At 55.6% G+C, this 21,908-nt stretch overlaps 2 protein-coding genes across 2 annotated transcripts; both read right to left on the reverse strand.

Moving 5' to 3' along the window:
- Positions 1–2,745: 2,745 nt before the first annotated feature.
- On the reverse strand, positions 2,746–3,801 carry LOC127023114 (P2Y purinoceptor 1-like). Its single transcript, XM_050907036.1, has one exon. The coding sequence runs from the start codon at positions 3,799–3,801 to the stop codon at positions 2,746–2,748; it is 1,056 nt and encodes a 351-aa protein (XP_050762993.1).
- Positions 3,802–8,215: 4,414 nt separating this feature from the next.
- CCN5 (cellular communication network factor 5) lies at positions 8,216–13,958 on the reverse strand. The gene is made up of 5 exons (XM_050907369.1): positions 13,899–13,958; positions 11,220–11,436; positions 10,347–10,598; positions 9,951–10,144; positions 8,216–9,405 (listed from the first exon to the last, which is right to left on the reverse strand). Exons 1-5 carry the CDS (start codon positions 13,956–13,958, stop codon positions 9,382–9,384), a joined length of 747 nt encoding a protein of 248 aa, XP_050763326.1. The 3' UTR covers positions 8,216–9,381.
- Positions 13,959–21,908: the final 7,950 nt, after the last annotated feature.

Consider the following 21,908-nt stretch of genomic DNA (forward strand, 5'->3'; position numbering starts at 1 on the left):
GCTGGGAGAAGGGGAAGGAGGAATATGGCAGCTCCCCACCTTCCCTGTCCCCTCACCCACTGCCAAAACACGTGCTACGTCCTCACCTCCCCGTGCCATGAGTGGGGGCTGGCACAGAGCAAGAGCTGCCCGTGCTGGTTGCTCCAGGGGCAATCCCACCCCTCTGCTCCCAGGTGATAAAGAGCACTGGGGAGGTTTTGTGGGGTCAGTGGTGCCCACGTGTTTTGAGCGGGTCCCCAGCGGTGACCATGCACCTGCAGTGTCCCGCAGAGAGCAGCGGCTGCTCTTTGCGAGGGAAGGAGCCTCCCTTGACAGCAAGGGCTGGAGGAAGGAGGGCTGCTTTGCTGCTCCATCACCAGCTGCAAAAGCCGGCCATGCCGGGTCTTGTGCCAGCGGCTGGCCCTTAATTACACACACAGCTAATAAAGGGAAGGAGCTCATCCCTGCAATTGACAGGAGGAAGCAGCATTGTCTGAGAATCAAGGGGACTGCAAAGCACGAGATACAAAAAACCCCCCCCATATCTCAGGGGCATCGGCCCAACACACAGATCCTTAATGGCTTTTGCTGATTTGACAGATGCAGGACGCAGAAAAATGAGCAGATTTATGGCTGCAACTGTCCCTGGGGCTCAGAGATCCTTCTCAGGATACAGATCTTTAAATCATCATTAACAATGACACGAGGGGGCACTGGAGAAGACAGAGTTGGGCACAGTGATGCAGGGGGTGAGAGCAAAGTTTGCTGGCACTTCCTATGCAGTGCTCCCTCCCCAGGGGTGCAGTAATGCTTTATGTCAATCCATCACACACGAAGTGGGTGCAGTGATGGGCTGCTGCAGCTGTCATGGGCTGTGGGGAGCCGAGGCCGGTTCTGTGGGGAGCTTTAGCATCTTGGATGGGATCCATGTGTGAACACGGAAGAGCTGGACAGCTTTTGGAGGCATGGGTATATTTTCAGAAAGGGAGGAGAAGAGTTCAGAGCTCTGGAGAAGCCCAGATCCGGGGAGTGTGTGCAAGCAGCAGAGGCCAGACCCGCTCCTAACGTCCCAAAGATCTTCCCTACTGCAGAGACAGAAGAACATCTCATTTGGGAATTTAAGCTTTGCCTTTTGGTTTCCTCTGGATGAGGTGGGAGCTGAAAGTTTCAGGGCTTTGCCGGACCCATGCCTGGTGCTGAGCAGACTCTGGGGACCTACCTTAGTGCATGCCTGGCCCAGCACTGCTCTCCGCCGGCTGCCTGCAGTCTCGCCGCGCTCCCGGCAGCTCCCCATCTGCAGAGCCCTGGGAAACTCGTCACCGCTCCCTGCAGCAGGCGGGCCCCTGCTCCAGCCCGCAGGCCAGCTGGCTCCTGTGTTCCTATAAAGCTTTAAAAGAAGCCAGATGACTCATGACTGAAAGCATTATGTGTTTATTTGCACTTTAGACATATTAACTCCATCTGAAAGCCAGCCGTGGCTCCCTCCACGCAGCAGCAAAGACGGGTCTGTGCGAGGATGACCGTGATAAATATCGGGCTTTGGTCCAAAGAGCACAGCGTCCATGGGTCGGCACTTTCCCAGAACGGGCTGATTTTAACTCACAATCCACTTCCTTCAGCCGAGCTGCAAGATCTGCTGTTGCAAATCACGTTGCTCCTTTCACAAGGACTGAAACGTTCAAGCTGTTCATGGTGGGGAATACCAACAGCAAAAACCAAAATGCTGCTCGGGAGGCTCTGCTCCCCCTGAATCAGAGATCCCCATGGCCCACCCCGGCGACGACAGACAGAGTGCCCTCGCATCGAATCTTGCCTTCACAAGCCTTCAAACCAGTGTTGCTTCTCTTTTTTTGCATGTCTAATTTTTAATAGACATGTCTAATCCCCTCGCAAGGCTGGATGCAAGCATAAGAGGCAGCCACCCACCTGAAGATTTCAAAACTCTCCTGGGATTTGCCTGCTGAAAGCAGTGGTTCAGGCTACTGCAGTCATTCGCCTTGCAAAAAAAACCCCCGACCAACAGCCTCCAGAAACTTTAAAATGCCAATTTGTTGTTGTCTGCTATATGCTCTTCCAAAAGAGAGTGAGTAATGCTAAAATTCTTTTTTCTTCTGTGAAGGAGGTGGGCAGTAGAGTATAACACAGATCCTGAAGCAGCTCAGTCGCCCAGGAACAACTAACCCAGAAACTGGCACAGCTTAGTCGTATATTTAAAGCCTGATATTTTTATGAATATTTCCATTTCCAAAGCACTTCCCCCCTCCTGCAAAAATTCACCCTCTCAGCTGTCCTGCGACGCAGGTAGTTAATTACTGGCGCCTTCTCCTTAGGAGAAGGAGGGAATCCTGTCTCAAACCCACGTCCAGTGGGGGAGAGGGGATGCAGCGGGGGGAACAAGGCATCGCTCACTCACTGAGGAGCTCGATGAGCGGCCAGGGAGCCAGGGGGATGTTAACCAGCTCGGACCGCTGCATTGGAGGCTGGGCTGAGAAATACTTCAGGACTGGAGTAAACGCAATGATCATCTCTTTTCTACAGGCATACTGTAGGCAAAATGGTTGGGTTGAGTAGCTTTGCTCTAAAACCTGGTCCCAGTTCGCTCTCTGATGCCGGCAGTCCTGTCTATCCCTTCTGTGAGACTGGAGCCAGTGATGCTGCGGTCACCGTCTCTCTGCAAAACAGGCATCAAGGTGAGGGGGGCTGCTCCCAAGAAGCGGCCAAGCGCAAACTGAAGTGGTGCATCCTCTGGAGGGGGTGTCGTGTCCCTCAGAGCTCATCAGAAGCCTCCTCCTCACAAAGAATGATGCTCATCGTCTTCTCATCCGCCTGGCAAGAGGTTTTCCTCCTGAAGGTGGACCCCAGGGACTGGCTGGCTCTTTGGTAGATGGTCCTCATACGTGACATGCAGTCTTCGCTGGTCATCACATAGAGCAGGGGGTTGAGGGCGCTGTTGAAGCTGGCCAGGCCCCGGGTCACCTGGTAGGAAAGGTAGATGTTCTTTAAAGCCTGTGTGCAGGACCCTTGCAGCTGCCAGCCTCGAGACAACAAGTTGAGGTTTCTGAAGATGTGGTAGGGGAGGAAGCAGATGGAGAAGAGGACCATCACGAGAATCACCAGTCTGATGCTTCTTCTCCTGAGGCTGAGGTCCACGGTGTCATTCCTGCAGAGCACCACCACCACGTGGCAGTAGCATCCGATGATGATGAGGAACGGGATGACGAACCCAGTCACCGTGACGGCCGCAGTGTACGGCAAGTAAACGCCCAGGTTCTCGTGCCCCGTCGTGTCATGGCACCGCGTCCCCGTGTCGTCCATCTTGCTGAAGGTGAAATCGGGAGCTACCTGCGCGATGACCCACACCCAGACCATTGTGCTGAGCCACACCGAAGAGGTTGCCCCCTGGCACCTGCCCCGTGCCTTCAGCGGGTGCACGATGCCCAGGTAGCGGTGGACGCTGATGCAGGTGAGGAAGCCGATGCTGGCGTAGAGGTTGAGGTGGAAGAGGCCCCGGGTGATCCGGCACCAGCCCTGCCCGAAGAGCCACACTCTGCCCTGCAGGTAGTAGCTGACGAGGAAGGGCAGCGTGCTGACGTACAGCAGGTCGGCCAGGCCCAGGTTGCCCACCAGCAGGCCAAGGGGATGGCGGGCGCCCCGCTGGGGCCCGGTGCAGAGGTGGCACAGCCCCAGCCCATTCCCCACCAGCCCCAGGGGGATCACCGCCAGGTAGATGGTGGGCAAGAAGCTCTGGGCGAAGGCGGTGTCCACGGGGCACAGGGCCCCGCTGCCATTGCCGGTCCACGGGGCGAGAGCCTCCACGGCCATCGTGGGCGCTGCGGCAGCCCTGCCGATGGTGGGGTGGCTGCTCCCGGGGCGGTGCTGGCGGCGGCAGTGCTCGGAGGTGCGGGTGCCCGGCGAAGCAGCGCCTGTTGCCTGCGGCAGGGGCGGAGCGGCACCGGCAGCGCCGTGCCAAAGGCCAGCCCCGCAGCACTTCGTTCCCTGGCACAGGCTGCGGCCGCCCTCGCCTCCCCGCTCCTGCCGGGCCCCGGCCGAGGGGTTTGGGGTGCAGAGCTCTCCCCCGGAGGGTGGGGAGGATGTGGCGAGGGTGACCTCAGCGGAGAGCCTTGGGGTCCGGCGGCTTCCGCTGCTCCCTCGGTGCCTGCCGCCAGCCCACTTGAGATATTTTGAGCCGGGCACCAGGGACGCGCAGGACCCCAGCTATTTCGGATGCCGTGTGCGCCTGGAGGGAGCGGGAGGAAGGGAGCAGGGAGGCGGGAGAGGGGCTCTGTCTCGGAGCGGGTGGGAGGTGTCTGATGATGGGGGCCAAGGCTTTCAGCCTGCTTCTGTTCTGTCCCACTCGGGGTGAGGAGAAACCCCCCATCCCTCCAGACCAGGGGCTGGAAGCCTGCACCCCATGAGCTGCCCCTCACTTCCACTCCTGACAGCCTTTCTCCTGGCCCCACTACTCAGACAATGCTGTCCATCCAGAAACGCTGGGAGTGGGGGTAAGGCAGAGACCGGCAGCTCTCCACGGGGCTCATGCTGCCAGCCCCGCTCCAGCAGGCAGCCGGTGCCACAGGCAGAGGTGTGCCAGGCTGCCTGCCCCCAGTGTAGGCAGCAGTAAGCCCTACTCCCTGCCGGACAGCTGCACCTTGCCTACAGCACGCAGCAACGACCTGCTCTTGCTGCCTACTTCTATATCCCTCCCCAAATACAAAAATCGTCTCCCCCCCAGCCCCCTCCTTTGAGCAGTTTTGACCCATGCGGGGAGGAAATGCGAGACAGGCTGTGACCTTCCTCTCGTGCCTTCCCTGTCGCAGGGGATGTCATGCAGAAGACATCGAGATACTGTGAGGTTGGGGCAAGAGCTAAAAGCAGCAACCCCAAAGAGGACCCCCAAGGAAAGCCAGCCCCTGTTTGCATTGCTGAACAGCTGCTCCTGCATAAATGAGGCCAGAAATAACTTCATCTCGAGGCGCAGGAGTAAACAGGCCAGCAATCAGAAGGGAGAAGGTTTATCCTGGCAAGCCATAGGGAAATGACCTTGGCAAAACAACTTCAGGTGAAGGGCTGGGCCCAGGAAGGGCCAGGGCCACCTGCTTTCCTGGAACTTAACCTGGGGCAGGGGGTGGGAAGAGGCTGATATCTCATCTGCCAGTGGGGAAGGAGCTGGGTGAATCCTGCTGAGCCCTCCTGACTGCACTTCCCTCCTTGGGAGCAGCTGAACATCTCTGCTGGACCATGCTCGGGCACGGCAGGTCGGGGCCAGCATAGGGAAGCCCAAGACGTGGGGTGGTGGTAGCTGCTTGTTGTGAGTATCAGTGTGTTGACTCCAAAAAGTGCTTACTGGAACAGATAAACAATGGGAAAGGCTGTATGTTATTTCCTGTTTACGTGATAAAATCTAGCCACTATGGGTGTGCCCCGAGAGGTGAGGCTTAAAAGCTGTTTCCTTGGGGTGAGGATATGGCTTTTCTGAGGTTTGCAGAGGCTCTGGTGGGTCTGTGCTCCTGGAGGAGCAGCAGCAGAGGAGGGGGTCCATGAGGGTTCACCCCTCAGGAAAGCAGTCCTCCATCCTGCCCCACTCCTGCCCTCCTTTGCCTCCATGCATTTCGGCTGCTCCTGCAGCCTGGGGTTGGTGTGGCACTTGCAGAGCAACTTTATGGAGGCGTGGAAGTGCAGTGAGATGAGAGGAACAAACTGGGAACAGTCCCCTTTGTCCCAGAGCATTGGGGAAACTGAGGCAGAGACAGCAGCTGGCTGGGAGGACTGCCGTAATCATGGGAAGGGTCACAAGCTGCTCTCAGCAGTGTAGGCAAAACTTTCTCTGTCCCCAGAATGAAGGCTTGGGGCTGGGTGCCTCCTGCCATGGGAAAAGAGAATCAGGGCAGGGCATGGGGAGCACTGCCCGGGCCTGGCTGCAGCCCTGTGCCCTCCACATCTCCTGCTCCCTGGACCTGTTGGAGACACGCACGCAGCAGCACGGCTCCTCTCTCATGCCTGCCTTGTGTGTGTTTAAGGTGTTCACTTGACCCATGATTTCACTCGCAACAGAGGTGCTACAGCTGAGCTCTGCCCGAGCATCCCGTCTCAGGATGCTCCCCTCCGGTGCCCAGCACCAGCACACGGCAGCGATGCTGCTGCCAGCGTGCCCAGGGCAGTGCAAGAGCGCAGGGCTGGGATAGCTCCTGTGGGCAGCAAACACGGAACCGGAGTGATGGGCTTTCAGGCAAGCAATTCAAGGCTCTTCACCAACAGCAAAAAAAGGGCCTTGATCTACCTTTTTTTTTTTTTTTTTATTATTGAGCACTGCACTCCTGTGCTCAGGGAGGTATCTGAAAACATTTAGCTTTAATGAGGTGCTCATCCAGCCCTTTCTCACCCAACTCCACGCTTTTAAAAATCACCAGTCATGAGAATGGCTTGGAAAAAAATTCTGATGCATATTGTTTACTCATGCATTACTGCACAGTTTCTCCTTCAGCTGCTGCGTGTGCTGAAATGAGCTGTGATCTGTTGCTCACCGCTGGTTCGGGAATATGGTTGTCAAATCACATGCCATCTATGTGTGCAGATGTGGCAGCATGCCTTGAGGACCGGGGTGAGTTTTCTTCTGTTTTGGGTTTTTTTTTATCTTTACAGGTGACCATAATCATCTGTGGATGGCAGACTATTTATCTACTGCCCCACAAGAGCAGGCAAAGCCCAGGACCCGCTGCGTCAGAGGTTGCAATAAATGTGGTCCTCAAATAACCACGTGTTTCCAGGGTAGCAGGGCTTTAGAGGGAACAGCAAATATTGTGAGACTGGCAATCAAATTGCAAGAGCTAATTTCCCTGAATTCTTAGGGAAAAATAACTCTGATTTATTTGGATTCATTAATTCATTATTTAGATGTTTTCTGCTTAGTGAATCAGGGAGAAATGACATTTTGCAGGAAAAAAAAGAAAATTATAGCAGAGGTGCTTTGAGTCATTTCTGTTTGAGATGAGAATTGCAGGTTGCTGCTTAAAAGGTAACCTTTTGATTTTTACCATCACCCAGAGGTGGCTGGGCAGGATTTGGGAGGGGGTGAGAGCCCTGGCAGCACTCACTGCCGGCAGCTCACCCAGCCTTGGTGGCCGTGTCCCAACATGCTCAAACAAGAACTGGCTTAAAAACCAGGATTTTCAGTACACAGAACATGTCTTATCCATGTCAATCGAGGAACATTGTGGTTTTAAAGTCTACATGAGCCTCATGTCACTGCTTTTTTGGCACGGCCATCACAGAGGTGAAAAAAGTCAAGAAAAGCTGCAGACCAGGCCACGTTCATTCTGCAACTTGCTGCCTGCCAGAGGTTCACCATGTCCCCTGTATCAAACTGACTTAATGACTTGTATTCAGGCAGAGCACCAGCTGATCACAGTAAATAATTCTCTTTGTAAGAAATGTTTTACTGCGTGAGCAGTGAGATTTTTTTTTTTCTTTTTTTCCCCCCAAGAGGTGACTGAAAAGCATCCTTGACTTTAATTCTATTTCCAGCACTTGCAGGGGCCAGGGGAGCGGATGAGCGGCTGCCTTGGCCCTGCTGCCTTTCCTGCTGCTTGTGGGGAGCCTTTCCTCCAGGCAGGAGAGGGGAGCTTCCTCTGCCATTCAGCCTTTTGCCCCTGCACCCCCAAATCTGCCCTGGTATCGCATTGGCCTGGGTCAGGAGGACAGTCAGCTGGTGACGATGGTGGCATGATGCTGGGGAAATCCTGGTCCGGGTTGAGTGGAGGAGGTGTGGGGCTGGCAGGAGGAGGGATGAGTTACAGGGGGAGAATTTGGGCTTTGGTTTTTGGGAGGCTGAGAAGAGGCATGGCCTGGTCTGTGCCTGGGGCTGCAGACCCAGCAGTAATGCAGCCAGCGCCATGCCGTGCTCTCCTGCGCAACCTGGCAGCAAGTGGAGACCCAGGCACCGCTGTCGCCAGGGCTGGTCCCATTGGCAGAGTGGATGGAGCTCATGGGTGGGTAAAAGCAAAGGGGCAGAGTTTAATCCAGGATATAATATACTGTAATAATGTTTTTAGTGCTTTGATTCACATTTTTTTTCTTTTTTCTTTTCTTATTCTAAGCAGCCTGAATTGAGGTGCCTTCAAGCTGCCCCATCCTGGGTCAGGCCTTTCCTGCAGCAGCTGAGCTGGCTGTGAGCAGCAGGGCTCCCGAGAGCTCACCAGAGCCGGGCTCACCCCACACAGACAGGCCCAGACAAGCTCCACACCTAGACGAGCACATCTTTATTTTCAGTTCCAGGAATACACATCTAAACTGTCCATATCTCACCTGGACACGTCACCTAAACTGCTGCTTCTTTCCAGTTGCCCTTCTCTCCCCGCTGTGGAACGCGTGTTCCCTCTGCACACCAGTGCGAGGCCGTTAGAGGGCATTTGGGTTTCATTTTTCAATCACCCAGAAGGATTATCGCTGTGAGAAAGTAAAGGCAGAGCTGCCGAGCAGCTCTCCTGCGCCGACTCTTGCATAGCTGGAGCAGCTCCAGCCCGTCAGGAGACGGCCCCGACTCATCTTTGCGATTTGTTTTCTCTTTTTTCCTGCTTTTCTTTTGGCCTTGGCTCATGGGGTATGTGCTTGGATGGCAGGCGGTATGTCTGGTGCTGCGGAGCAGTGCCTCCTGCGTCTGAGCTCCTCGCTCGCCGAAGCCCTGCCAAACCGCCAGCGCTTTGGGGAGGAGGAGGCCAGGCGGAGCAGGAAGGTTCATGTTTATTCTGGAGAGATGCGGGGAAGGTGAATTAGAGCTGCCATCAGGAGGATGCCTCTGCCCATGCCCAGGAAGGTGGCTGCCGGGTTGCAGGGTGGATATTGTGGGATGGCTGAGCTCGTGCACGGTCGAGCTGCTCAGCCTGGCGCGGCGGTGACTTGTGGTGTGCCGCCCGATGTACCTGCTCCTTCCCCGGGGGGCCAGGGTGTGAGGGTTTCCCCCGGGGACTTGGGCTTCCAGGTGCCGGAGACGGTCTCTCTCACAGCCCCCGCAGAGCAGAGCTGCGTGTGTGACGTGGTGGAGGAGCAGCATCACTTCTCCAAAAGCCCCACCGATCCGGGAAAGGACCAATTCCTGGTTTCTCGGGTGGGTTCACGCTCGGGGCAGGGTTTCCCCATTTCCCATTTCATTCAGCCTAAGAAACTTGGGGATGCTGCCCAGTAACCCTGCCTGGGGCAGCGGGGTGCACAGAGGGGGCAGGTGCTGGGTGACACGAGGATCTTGTTCTCTATTTCCACCCTCCTTTGCAGCTAAAGTCCATCAGTTCTTCCCCAGTTTCCCAAGGGACACATCCTCCATCTCCACCAAAACCACAGTGCTGTGGGCTTGTGCCAGACTCTTTGCCGGGATGAGGCGTCGGCTCCGGGATGCGACCGGGGCAGGCATGGCTACAAACGACCTCCTGTTCCCCTCTGGAAAGGCAGAGCGGAGAGTGATGGGGAGACGGAGTGGAGTGGTGGTGTGTCCCCCATGTCTAGGGAGCAGGGGCATGTGGCACTGCAGGTGCCTGGCCCCTGAAAGCGCCGGCTGCATGCAAGCAAGGCAGTTTTGCACCATGTCTGCACTGGGGCTGCGCCAGGGCAATTAAAGGGGTGGCAGAGCCCTGCCTCTCGGGTGTACCCAGGGAGCCAGGCAGGAGCTGCAAATGCATCTCTGGCCATAGGGGCAGGTCGAGCTCACCTGCATGGCTCAGGGTTATGTGGGATCCACAGTGCTCTTAGATTTAGACATCCAGAGACCCCAAAATTCAGGTCTGTACCTGCCATCGCCTGTTTTTCAAGCAAAGCTTCAGGAGATGGTTTATCTGTCCCTGAGACACGGTCAGCTCATGGCTGAGGAGGGGTGATGGGGTGCCCACAGCTAATCAGGGGTCCCATGGCTCGTGTTGGCCGGCATTTCCCTTTCTCGGTCAAACCTGTTGCCCAGAGGCACCAGCTTCACCGAGGCCCTCACTTACCACCGGGGATGCTGCCGGCAGAGCTGGGCAGGGTCTGGCCATGCAGAGCCGCCTCTGAGTCTCCAGCCTGCAGTAGCGGTTCTGGTTGGAGACGCGGGTAGAAAAGCCCACGCCGCAGGTGGCTGAGCAGGCGCTCCACTCCGTGCCCCACTCCTGGCAGGGGTACGGCAGCAGTGAGGACGCTGCCCTGGGGGCTGGATGAAAAGAGATGAGGGGAAAAAGGGAGGTTGCAGCCAGACGTTGTACAGCATGCCCTGCGGGTGCTGCGGGCATAGCCCTGCATGGCAGAGAAATGTGCAGTGAGCCGTCTCCTGTTGATGTTCACAGGTTGGGGTGAAGGGACCATCCCCAGAGACCTGCGTGGGCATCCCCTCACTGGCATGTCCTGCATCTTACCTGTCCCAGCATCCCGGAGAAGGGGCTGGTGCCGGGCTTCGCAGATCCACTCGGGGCAGCACTTCCCCGGGACCTCCACGCGCCGCGGGTAGGGGCAGTCCGGGGTGGGCAGCCGGACGTCCTCCTGGCAGAGCGGGACGCAGGTGAAGCCCCCGTCCAGGCAGCGGCACTGGAGTTTGCAGCTGGGCTGGAAAACCTCCCCGTCTCGATAGACCCGGCCGTTCACCTTGCAGCCCTCCTCACCATCTTCAACTGCAAGCGACGGGGAGCCCGTTAGGGACAAAGTGACAGAGAGATGTGGATGGTAGAGGCAGCTGCCAGGGGAAACCTTGGGGCAGGCACGAAGGGACTGAACAGGGGGGCAACAGAAGTGACTGAGAGGTGTGTGGGGCAGACATGAGTTTGCAGCAGCGTGTGCATCGCCCAGCCTCCTCCCCTTCTGTACCTCCTCTCCTCATCTCTGTTTTTTCAAAGCAACCAGTTGGTGAGAAACCCACTGCCCTTTGGCTCTGACTCTGCCTTTCAGGGTTTTCAGGCTAGAAAAAGTTTCTCTGAGATTTCTCTGCAGGATCCCCAGGCTCCAGCCCCAGCAGGGTGACTGCAGCATCCCCAGGACCTCCGTGTCCATCCCCACTCAACCCACCCCGAATCCCCAGTCGGTAAACAGCACAAGAGCTGGCTGGAGCTGCAGCACAGCCCCGCGGCCAAGCTGCGTGCATCAGCCTCAATAAAGCTGCTTTCAGAGCCTTAGCCGCTTCCCTGAAGGCGCTGCGGGATGTCTGGCCCTGGCCGGGGCCCTGGCCGGAGCTGGGGTGTGTGCTGGGCTGGGGGCATGGGGCCATCCCCGGGGGGAGCGGGCACCCCTGTGCTCACAGTTGCAGGTGGCTCCTGTCCCCGCGGGCACTGTGCTGTAGTCGCAGACGAGGCCCTGGCTCTGGTCGCAGACGTTGAGGAAGTCGCAGGGCTCTCCCAGGCGCCGGGCGCAGATCTTGCAGCAGCCACAGCCATCCAGGACCAGGGGGGACCCGCGGGGGCAGCGGGGTGGCACCCAGGGGCAGTAGCATGGTCTCCGGCACAGCTGGGCACACACCTGCGGAGGCAAAGCCATCGCTGATTCTGTACAGGTTGTTTTTTTGGCTAACGGCTGCTATTTCACTGGGACAGCCAGGTAACCTCTCAATCATGGGGGCAGATTTTCGGTGGAGGGAGGTTCTGCGAATCCATGGGAATGCAGTGAATCAGCCTGGAAAACTACTGTCCCCTTAAGGCACAGTGTGATGGGCACCTATGGAAAACCAGGGAGAATCAGGGATGCTCAGCACTCTGCAGGACAGGGACTTAAACACACCACTGCTCTGAATACACAGGAGGCGGATGGAGCTACAAGGCGAACGTCCCATGTAGTGGTGGTCATTTAACGGGGCTGGCAGCTCCGGAGGCAGCCGCACGCTGCCATAAGCAGCCCCGTGGGAGGGAGGGAAAGCAGCCTGCCCCCAGGCCTGCCACCGAGGCAGCGGGTTGTGCCCAGCTGGAGATGTGGCTTTGCAGGGGCTTAATGCACATGGTGAGGGCACAGCACCTCACTCCGAATGGTCTTAACAGCTCTCATTCATGCCAAGAAACAGGGCATTGCATCAGCAGTGGGAGAACTGAAGCCAAGCGAACCTCACTGCTGTCCTTCCTGGTCCAGCTGCCTCCTCTGCCTGTCCCCGGCTGCAGCACCCTCTGCCTGGCCTGGCCCACTGGGCGAGGAGCCCTGAGACAGGCACATTTTCGAGGACTGGGAGCTACATTTCCCCTCCTAGCTAGACTGAGTAATCACTTCGGCAGGGCTGTGCACCACAGTCATTTGCCTGCTCAGCCGATTGTTTGCCAGGGATGTGCCTGCAGTTCACCCGGGCAGGTAGGTGTTTATATCCACGGCTCATTCTGCTTGCACAATTACCCTGGCACAAACAGCTTTTGCAGGCAGCGCTTGTGCTCCCGTCCTGTCGTATCTGACAGGGCTGTTGCATATAGAGCCTGAAGCCAAGTGAGTTGGCTCTGCAGTTTGGAAGTGAATTCTTTGCCAGTTCTGGCCTGACAGCACGTGTGAGCCCCACGCAGCAGCTCTGATCTACCCTCCGGCAGCCCTGCTGCTCAGCACCATGCACGCTCTGCTTGCTGCATGGCCAGCACGTGCAGCATAGGCAGCTGTTCAGCAAACATGCAACCAAAAAATTCATCCCTGTGCTGGTCCAGATACTGGTGTGTCTGCTGAGACTGCCAAGAGATCGATGGGTTGAGCTGGACCATGTGGATTTTAGATACCATTTTTCTTTCTCTTTTAGTTTCTCCCAGTAGCATCAGGTCTGACATGACCAGTTAGACAGAGAAGGTAGGTACTGGTGTGCTATCTGTTCCCCATTTGCAGCAGTTCAGATGTTTTTTATGGGGCTGTAGAAATGTCAGTGCCAGCAACTGGAGATAAAATATATCCGAAACAGGCTGGGCAATCTGTGTCTTGTTCTAGTTTTATCAATAAGCAGCATTATTAGTGTGGCAGAAACCAGAGAGCGACTCACAGCAGGGACTGAAGGACTGGCTGTGGTGGCCGGGTTTGGGCTGGAGGCACAAGGGCCCTTGGTAATTCTCCAGACACTCATGAGCGCCTGGGGCAGGACTCGTTTATTCATCACAGCTTACCCAGGCAGCCAAGGGCATTTTTCATCTTTCAAGAGGTTGCTATTACAAATCAATGTTTTAGAAAGATTAGCCAAGCCAACTCCATTAATCCATTTCCCCCTGCTCCTTGTAATTAACTTGTCTTTAGATGACAATGTGGCTCCTATCAGAGATCTTAACTGTCTGGGAAAGGAGTCAAATAGGCACGACGCTGCCATGATGTCCCTGCTTGCAGAAGGTCTGCTTTGGGATTCAAGCAGCAGTTCGAACTTGGAGCTGAGATACTCCAAACTTTTCAACTTTCCTATTCTCTGCACAGGCAACTATTTTCACACAGAGTCCAAGAGAAAAAAAAAAAAAAAGGATCACTATAACAACCCAAATCCTGTCGGAGGCATTGGCTTTGCATGGGCATCCCGGGGAGGGGGGAGAGCTGAGTAACACCGAGGCTGGTGCTCGCTGCTTGGCCCCCTGCCTCGGGAGCCTGGGCAGGGACCAAGGAGTCTGCAGGAGCCGCTACCGCTGAGCTGCTGCTCGCTCGCTCGCTCGCTCGCAGGGACGCATACCACAGCCCCGGGAGAGCTGCAGGGATGGGGGCGAGCAAACAGAGCACGTTGCTGTCATTCCTGTGTGCTCCGTGGACTTGCACAACAGACGCCTTTGGCCCATGGACGTTAAGACCCTGCTGCTTAACTGCAAATGTCTCTCCCAAGCATAGCTCTGCCCCAGTGAGACTGCATAAATACAGCCTGTCTGCCAGCCAGCGTTAGCCACCGGGCTCTGAGCAGGGATGTTGTAACACCCCAGTCCTCCCTGCATCTCACTTTGCAAGAACCGGCTGCTTCCCCAAGTAAGGCTAAAGCTGCCCCAGGGCCCCGTCTCCCTTACCTTGGAGAGGATGCAGAGGAGGGAGAGGAAGAGGAGCTGCTTCTCCAGCTGGAGCCTCATGCTGCTCTTCCCTCCGCCACTTCAGCACATCACCCCCCAGGCAGTTTGGAGGCAGCGGCGTGTTCGCAGGTTTTAAAGCCCCAAGTAGGTCCTGCTGGTGTTTATACTCTCCCTGCTCTGATGTCACTCACAGGCTCCAATATAAACATGAGTAGGTTTGGACAAGCCTCAAGATTTTCTTTTTTTTTTCTTTCTTTTTTTTTCCAGCCTGCATTCCAGCTGCCATTTCCACTCCCCTCAAGGTGAGAACGTGCTGTCCACTGAGACGGCAAGCGAAGGGAAGGGACGCTCTCCCAGGGGGAGCACAGGAGAGGGGCTGGGGAGCCAGGCTGGTGGGGTGAACCGGCTCCTTGCTGCTAGCCACGACCGGGAGGGAAGGTCCATGCCTCTTCCCACTGATCAAGGTCTGCCCAGACAGAGCCAGTGTCTTCCTCCTGGGTTTTGAAGGATTTGGTGGGGCTGTCCCTGCCACCATCTGCTCTGGGACATTGCCACGACTGAGCAGGAGTGGGGGACCCACCCCTATATTTTAAGCTGAGCGCAGTGCATGGCAGGCTGGGGGAGAGGGGTGAGTTGTCCACGCTGTACAGAGCCCTGAAGTCAAGGCCAGGATCCTGTCCCTCCATCGCTGGGGACAGTGTGTGACTTGCTTTTGATTGCCAGCAACTGAGGTTGCAGCAGTTTGCCAGGCAAGCTCTCCAGGCAGTAGAGGTGCACTTCCCTCTCCATTTCTCCGGCACAGCAAGAGCAGGAAAGGGATTTGCTGTGGTGGTGGTGCTGCCACAGCATCCCCGTCCTGCGTGGGGCTGCGGCTGCCTAGGGAGGCTGCTGGGGCGGGGGGGGTTGGATGCACATCGTGTTGCATTGCCCCGGGTACATGATGCAGAGAGGGCTGCAGTCTGGCCCTTGCAGAAGCACTGCTGATTTCCAACCTTGTAAACCTCAATTCAGCTCCTGAAAAATTATGACTGGCTTAAGCGATCATGAGAATTTAAAATCCAATTCAGGGAAGAGGAGCAGGTGCTCAGGATTTGCCTCCCAATGCTTTACTGCTTTTCAGTCTGCCTTTTGCAAGCTTTCCTCGCGGCCGCTGTGTCTGGGCAGTCAAGGCTGGCTCTTTGGAAAGAAAGAACTGAACGTCTCAAGACCTTCAGGAAACTGAGCCCCTTCGCCACATTCCCATTCCCCAGATCTTATCACAAGATGTAAGAAGGGGAATTTGTGAGTCCAGAGCTCAAAGGAAAGGCCTGAGCTCACATAAGGATGCAGGATGCCCTGCAGCTCTCCCCGGCTCCTCTCCTGCACCCCCCTTCCCTGCAGGACGTGATCTGGGGGCTGGGAGCGCTGCTCCTGCCCTGCCCCAAGGGACAGATCCTGGCGGCTGCACACAGACTCTCCGTATCTTGCAGGCATGATAAGAACTGCTGCTATATATCATATATTATGATATATGTCGGCAAACATGCAGGAGGGGCTGGGTGCCGTTTAAGCAGAGCACCAAAATGATGCAAGTAGGAGTGATGCCCCATGCCTCTCTCCACCCTTTTTTCCCTTCCTTTTGCTTTTGCAAAACAGGTCCTCAGTCACCTGAGCAGCAATCTCGACCTCAGCTCCACCACTTGCCATAGCCTGGAAGCCAGGGCACGGAGCAGGGAAGGCAGAGCCCGGCAGGGAGGAGTGCGCAGTCAGAGCTCTCCTGTTACCACCCCAATTCTCTGCTTTGGTTTTGCTTCGTTAGCTGCAATCAGTCTGTTAACGAGGTCATGGCGGCTTGTGGAAATACCAGGCCACCTTCCAAAGGCTGCTGTCACTTATCCCAGCGCTGGAGTCTCCGCTCCTCGTGTTGGAGCCCCAGCTCCCTGCATCACCCAAGCCATGCCCGGAGGTCCAGGGATCTGCACTGGCAACCCTGCCCGTTGCAGGGGAGGCGTGAGGACCGTGCATTGCTCCGTCCTCGCTAGCAGGGGGGTTCAGGCCCTACCGACAGGTCCTCACAAGCCAGAAGGTTCGATACCGAAGGCTGGAGCCACATCTCGTGCTGCTGCTTTCTCCTCCGCTCCCCAGAGCCGGTGCCCTCCCACCAGCTGCCGCGTTTCAGATGCCGCAGCTCAGCCAGACGTCCCGGAGGCGGCGGTGGTGCCTCTATCAGCAACGGCTTGACAGCAGCCAAAGCGCTGATCCAGCCTTGCCACAGGGGGATGGGGAGTTCAATTAATTATTCCAGGCTTGTATTTATTAGGGACTCCTGATTAATGGGCATGACTTCATTTCCCAGTTGCAAATCAGGTGGCAGTGCTGGTAAGGGAAAAAACCTCTCGTCACCCTCAGTGAGCAGCGCTGGGAGCAGCCAACAGCCCCATGCATGAGGCCTCGGGGGGCAGTGGGGCAATCCCTGGGGGGGCTGGGGCTCAGGGTGGCCCAGGGGAGCCCACTGGTGATTAAACCCCCCCCGCCTGCCCTCTCCTGAGTACAGGTTCGGCTCTCTGGGGTGGGAACCCCTTCTTTACCCTCTCCCTCAGCTTGGGACAAGAGGGGACATTGCTTCGCCCTCCCCCCACCTGACATCACTGTGATGTCGCTCCAGTAAGGTGACATCACTGTGATGGTATGACATCACCAGGAAGCCAGCAGAGCTCAGACAGCAACAGAGAGCTACAGCACCGAATCAAGCAGCCAGACAGGGGCCAAACCCACCATCCTGTGCCTGGCCAGCTGCCCATACTGCAGATGGCATTGGCAGTCCCTGGCAGTACCTTGTTGGGTTTTGGGGGTGCCCAGAGGAGCCGGCTGGAGGGGTACCCACAAAGTCTACCATGACTCTGCCTTCCCAAGGAGGCTTTTCCATGGGTGACATGGGCTCAAGCTTCCCTTCTCACGGCTCTCCAGGTCCCACGTGCCTGCCCAGGTCACCGTGCTGGTGGTGCAGGGGCTGCAGGCAGAGCCTGGCAAATTAATACAGCCCTTGTGCAGGTTTTGATTTGCAAAGCCGCACAAGAGCAGCACACTAGCAGTTCATTTTATAAATACTCAGTTATAACCCTTCCCCTCTGGAGCACGTACCCCGTATGTGCTCTGTACCCTACGTGTGATTTCATAGCTAGTAATTAAGTCCATATGTTGTGCTCCGCAGTTTCCATGGTATTATTGTCAGGATTTTTTGGGGGTTGTAATTTTTTTTTTTTTTTGGTCAGTTGTGCAAGAAAATAGTTGATACAAGGATCTGAATACATGTCCTTTGAGTTAGCCGCTGGCAAGCTCTGCTGTTTCTATAGAAATGAAGGAACTCACCCAGTGAATTTACATTTTAGACAGCTGGTTTTTTTCATGTCTGTGTCATTTAACGTGCCATCGTGAATAACAATGCAAAGCTCTCATTTGTGCACCCTGCTCAGATGAAATTGCAGCCATCTGTGATGGATATAGACCATATCTCCCTCCGTCCCTTTCCTTTGCTCGAGACTCTCCCCTTCTTTACACCGTGTGTTGAACACCCTCCCTAGAGCTGGCTGAAGTCAGACCAGGGTCTGGATGTTCATCTCTGCTGGGGAGCACCTTTCTGTTCCTCTTCATATCAACAGTGAAATCATGGGTCTAGGGTGAGCCCAGCTCCATACCTTGGTGGGGAGGACGTTGCCTTTTCTTCTGGGCACTCCTGGCTCAAGTCATTGCTGCAGGGGAGCAGGGCTGTCCATGGAGGGTGGACAGCACTGGTGGGAAAGCTGGACAGACACCCAGCTTGGAAAAGCCAAGAGCCCTGAGCCAAAAAAGAGACATCTCAGGTCTCCCTCAGCTGTTGGACACTTTGGGGTGGCTGCTGGCTGTTTTTCATGAGACTTCTGGAAACACCCCGGCTTTGGGAAACTTTGAAATACCTTCATTTTTGGCAGGATAGGAAAGTTGTTTCCTACCCAGAATGAATCCGGCTCCAGTTTCAAACAGCAAGAGCCGAGAGAGGTGGTGATGGCCATTTCCATGCCTGTCTGGCCATTTTTATTCCCTTTGGTTCTCACACCTTAACTGGAGAGCGGAGCCAGGCTGGGAGGACTGGCCACCCTGAGGGATGAGGGACGGGCCAGGCAATCTTCTACCTTGAGGTCACTGCTTCCACCCCAGACCCGGGCTAGGAGAGACTGAAAGTATTTACCATCTGGGACCTGTCCAAGTGACTTGCGAGAAAAGAATTCAGGGCTGCCGTCCAGTTTCTGATGGTCAGGCAACTACATCAGAAAACCTCGGCTTCATCTGGGACCAGCTGACCCCTCCAAGCTCCCAGCCGCCGTGGCGAGGCCAGCAAGGGAGTGAGCAACGGCCAGGCATTGCCCTCTCCAAAGGAGAAAGGGTCTTTTGGATGGGGAGTGGTGTGTGGTGGGGGGGGACACTTGATCCTTCACCATTTTCCAGGCATTTTTAAGTAGGTTTCATTAGAAAGAAGCACTGATAAATGGGACTCGGTGCTGGTTCTGGTCTCAAAGTTTGACATTGCCAAGAGGAAGGAGCTGAGCGATTACATGGGGAGCAAATGGACTATCACAACCAAGAAAGGGGTTGCTTAGCCAAAACTGTAGCAAGATCTCATCATTCAGACTGAGGGGCTTCTCATTAGTACAGCCCAGCCTTGTGTCAGCTGTTGTGAAAGGACAAAGCTTTTTCTTAATAGACATATCAAACCCTGGGCAGTAATTCTGTGTGATTTTTTTTTTTGCTGCAGTCCAGACAAGAGCAATTCATAATTGTCCCCCTAAGTTAAACATTCAGATAACCCAAAGAATAAGACTTTTGTAAAACAAGGCCTGGAAACTTCAGCCAGATGAGTCCATTATTATTTGGAAAACAGTGTCAGAAATCATCACGTATCAAACATTATGATCCTCTGAGAGTTTATTTTTGGTATCAAACATCATCAAACATAAACTTCTTTCAAAAAATCTCACTAGAAGTTTTGTCTTTCAGACAAGATATAAACCCCTGATCCTGACCTTCTGTGGTTACTGACAGGCCCTTGGTATTTTCCATGGAGCCGCATGGCTAACTCATGTTTCCTGATCAAATTGCTCATTCTTTTTGACTATCTCTGTTTTTCTTGTGGTTTCAGGCTAAAATAGACAGGTTTTTTCCTTCAGTGCTTGTCTTCCTCGAGTGTGCTATGTGTTCTCATGCAGCTGCCATGCCCCTTGCAGCATCAAATAGGCTGCAAATTGAGGCATGCACTAAGGTACAGCCAGTGATGCTTTTAGGTCCCACCAAACTCACCTTGTAATTGCAGCCAGCTCTGCTTTAGAGAGGGAGAGGTTAGGTGATGTCTGTGTTTCCTTCCAGCCCTGTTTCCTGTGACTCTGGGAAGACCTTTGAGGATGCAAGTGCTGCACCCATGCAGCAGCTAGCATTGTGCCTGGGAAGCGGGTGGTGCTGGAGAGGTTTGGGTGACACGGGTTGTGTCTGTTCCCAAATGTCACAGCCCTTCACATCCCCAGAGCTGGCCTTGGCTCACCATCAGCAGGAGCACTGCGAGCCGGAGCAGCTCAGGGCGCTGGTGGATCCAGGGTGCTGGGACTGTGTGCAGGGAAGGGAGGGTGACAGTGTTGGGACAGGACAGTGCTGCGGAGGGGACAGTGACCTGGGGCAAAGATAACCCTCCTCGGCTGGCATATCTCCAGTGGATGCTCTGCACAGCTTCCTTGCAAACTCCTGGCTGTTGCTGGGACCTTCCCAAAGACCTCGTGCAGCAGGCACTTCTTAGCATCCTTGTTGATTGGAAGGAGTCTGGCTCGTGCAGGGAAGGGGCTTTCAGCTTAGACACTGGGCACATAAGCAGGGCTCAGTGTGGTCGGCTGGTCTGGGGAGGACTGAAGAGCTGCCAGTTCACCTGTCTTGCACCAGTGCTTTGTTCACACCCAGCACTTAAAAAACCCAAATGACTGGTCACCACCCAAAACCAGTTGGCAAGAGGACCCGGCGCTACTCCCCAGGGCTCGCGCCAAAGGCTTCGGGGGTAAGTCCTGCTTCGTACCTCCACCCCAGGGAATAAAGCAAGGGCTGGGCTTGCTCTCCATCTCCTGAGCCAGACTAGAAAGGCTGAGGCCAGTGATGCCTCCATGTGCAGAGGGGTCCCAGGACCCCAGCCCTCCCCTGTGCCCCCTCCCGATGCCAGAGACATCTGGAGACATCTCCAAAGCATACACTTCTCATAAACCACCTCCTCTTGTCTACATCCCCAGCCAAGTCAATAAAGACACGACTGAAACCTTTAGTGTGTGTGTGGGATCCAGTTGAGAAAAACAAACCTCTCGGTCTCACTATGGTTATGAAAGCAACGATGTCGCCTGGAAAGTATGTACCAGCGAGCAAAGAGAGCTGCCTGTGTCGAGGGGCGAGCGGGGGAGGTGGGCATCAGCTCAAATATGACTCAAAATCAGGGGAAATTATTTCTGATGAACGTAATTACTTCGGCTCCAGCCCTGATCAATATGAGGAGCTAAAACGCTCATAAACCGGCCGAGAATGCGAACTATGCAGAATGATTTGTAAAAGGTGTTTGGCTGGGCGCGCTCTCGCCCGGCTGTCAGGCTGCCCACGGGGCAGGGTGACCTGCTGCTGTGGGAGGTGGGAGAGCGGCGACTTGCTAATTGCAAACCAGCGGTCCTTAACGAGAATCCGCCACAAAGGAACAGGGAGGCGGCTGCCTCACGCAGGTCCCGAGTCTAATTAAAAGCAACCAGCCTGCTTGGCTGGGCTTCTTTTGTGCTCTGACCTCAAAGCAAGAGCGAGGAGTGGCCCTTTACAGCCAGGCTGGCTTATGCTGGCCCCCACGGTGTGGGGAGGTTTCGGTGGGCTGGAACCAGCACAGCCCGGGCAGGGGCTCTGTGTGGGCACTGGGGGAGGCTGGAGACCTGCAGGACCACAGGGACAGAGCTGGAGGGGACGGTGTCCTCAGACCTCATGCTGGCTGAGCCCCAGCTGTGTCAAGCATGGTGTCATTCCGCACAGGAGAGATGCTTCCTCCTCAAGGGCACGGCTGTGTCTTGGGGAACTGCACCCACAACAGCGGATCAGGAGGAGGAAGCGCAGCCTGGGAGATCCCCTGCAGCAAGTCCCCGCGAAGCTGCTGCCTGCGGCCATCTGGAGGTGGCAGGAATTTCCTCCTGAGAAAACACGCAGAGGCTGGGGGACAGCGTCCTGGGGCATGGGGGTCTCCCGTGACCTGGTGGTTCCCCTGACGTGGTGAGGAAAGGGAAGGAGAAGGGCTGTGACAGTCTCATTTTTGTCCCGCTGTTCCCCAGGGAGACTGGAAAACCCCACCATGAAAGTCTCCCTCCACCCAGGCTTCATCTTGGGAGAGCGTCCCCAGAAACCACAAGGGCAGAGAGGCAGAAATTGGAAAAGACGATGAACAGAGCCCCCGGGCTGGGAGCTACCTGTGCCCTGGCACCGCGGGGCAGGAGGAGATGGAATGGTGAGTGCTTCACCTTCCCACCTGAGTTGCTCTGCAGGCTCTGAGCTGCTGCTGCCCATCAAACAAGGTGATGTCTCCATCTTCTGTGGTGACAGCTCCATCTTTACCTGGCAGAGCGAGGCTGCAAGTTACAGCCACCACCTGATGCTGTTGCACTGCAGCCACCCCACCTCGCTCCCACGAGACACTTGGTCAGCAGTTGCAGGAAAACTCCCCGATTCTTATTTAATGGGACTCCATTGGCTTTCAGCTGTGCAAGCCCTGCCTGCATGGGGTCCCTGCACCCGCAGCCCTCCCAGCCATGGGAAGGGAGACTGTTCTGGAAGTTTTTCCTTTTCTGACTAAAGTTTTTTGATTATTTTCTTAACAAAGGGGGAAAAAAAAGAAAAAAAGAAAAAGAAAGAAAAAAAAGCCTGTCCATGACTCGTGACTCACTGGGATGTGTCAGGTTCTGGATTAGCATCTGCTCGTTCTGGGCTGGTCTCCTTCACCACGGATTG

Source organism: Gymnogyps californianus, chromosome 17 (assembly GCF_018139145.2).
Source record: "Gymnogyps californianus isolate 813 chromosome 17, ASM1813914v2, whole genome shotgun sequence".
Lineage (NCBI taxonomy): Eukaryota > Metazoa > Chordata > Aves > Accipitriformes > Cathartidae > Gymnogyps > Gymnogyps californianus.

Coding starts and splice junctions, on each gene's coding strand:
- LOC127023114 (XM_050907036.1), bottom strand. CDS start 3,801: ATGGCCGTGGAGGCTCTCGCCCCGTGGACCGGCAATGGCAGCGGGGCC.
- CCN5 (XM_050907369.1), bottom strand. CDS start 13,958: ATGAGGCTCCAGCTGGAGAAGCAGCTCCTCTTCCTCTCCCTCCTCTGC. Junction 11,437..13,898: donor TCCTCTGCATCCTCTCCAAG/GTAAGGGAGACG, acceptor TTGCCTCCGCAG/GTGTGTGCCCAGCTGTGCCG. Junction 10,599..11,219: donor GACAGGAGCCACCTGCAACT/GTGAGCACAGGG, acceptor CGTCGCTTGCAG/TTGAAGATGGTGAGGAGGGC.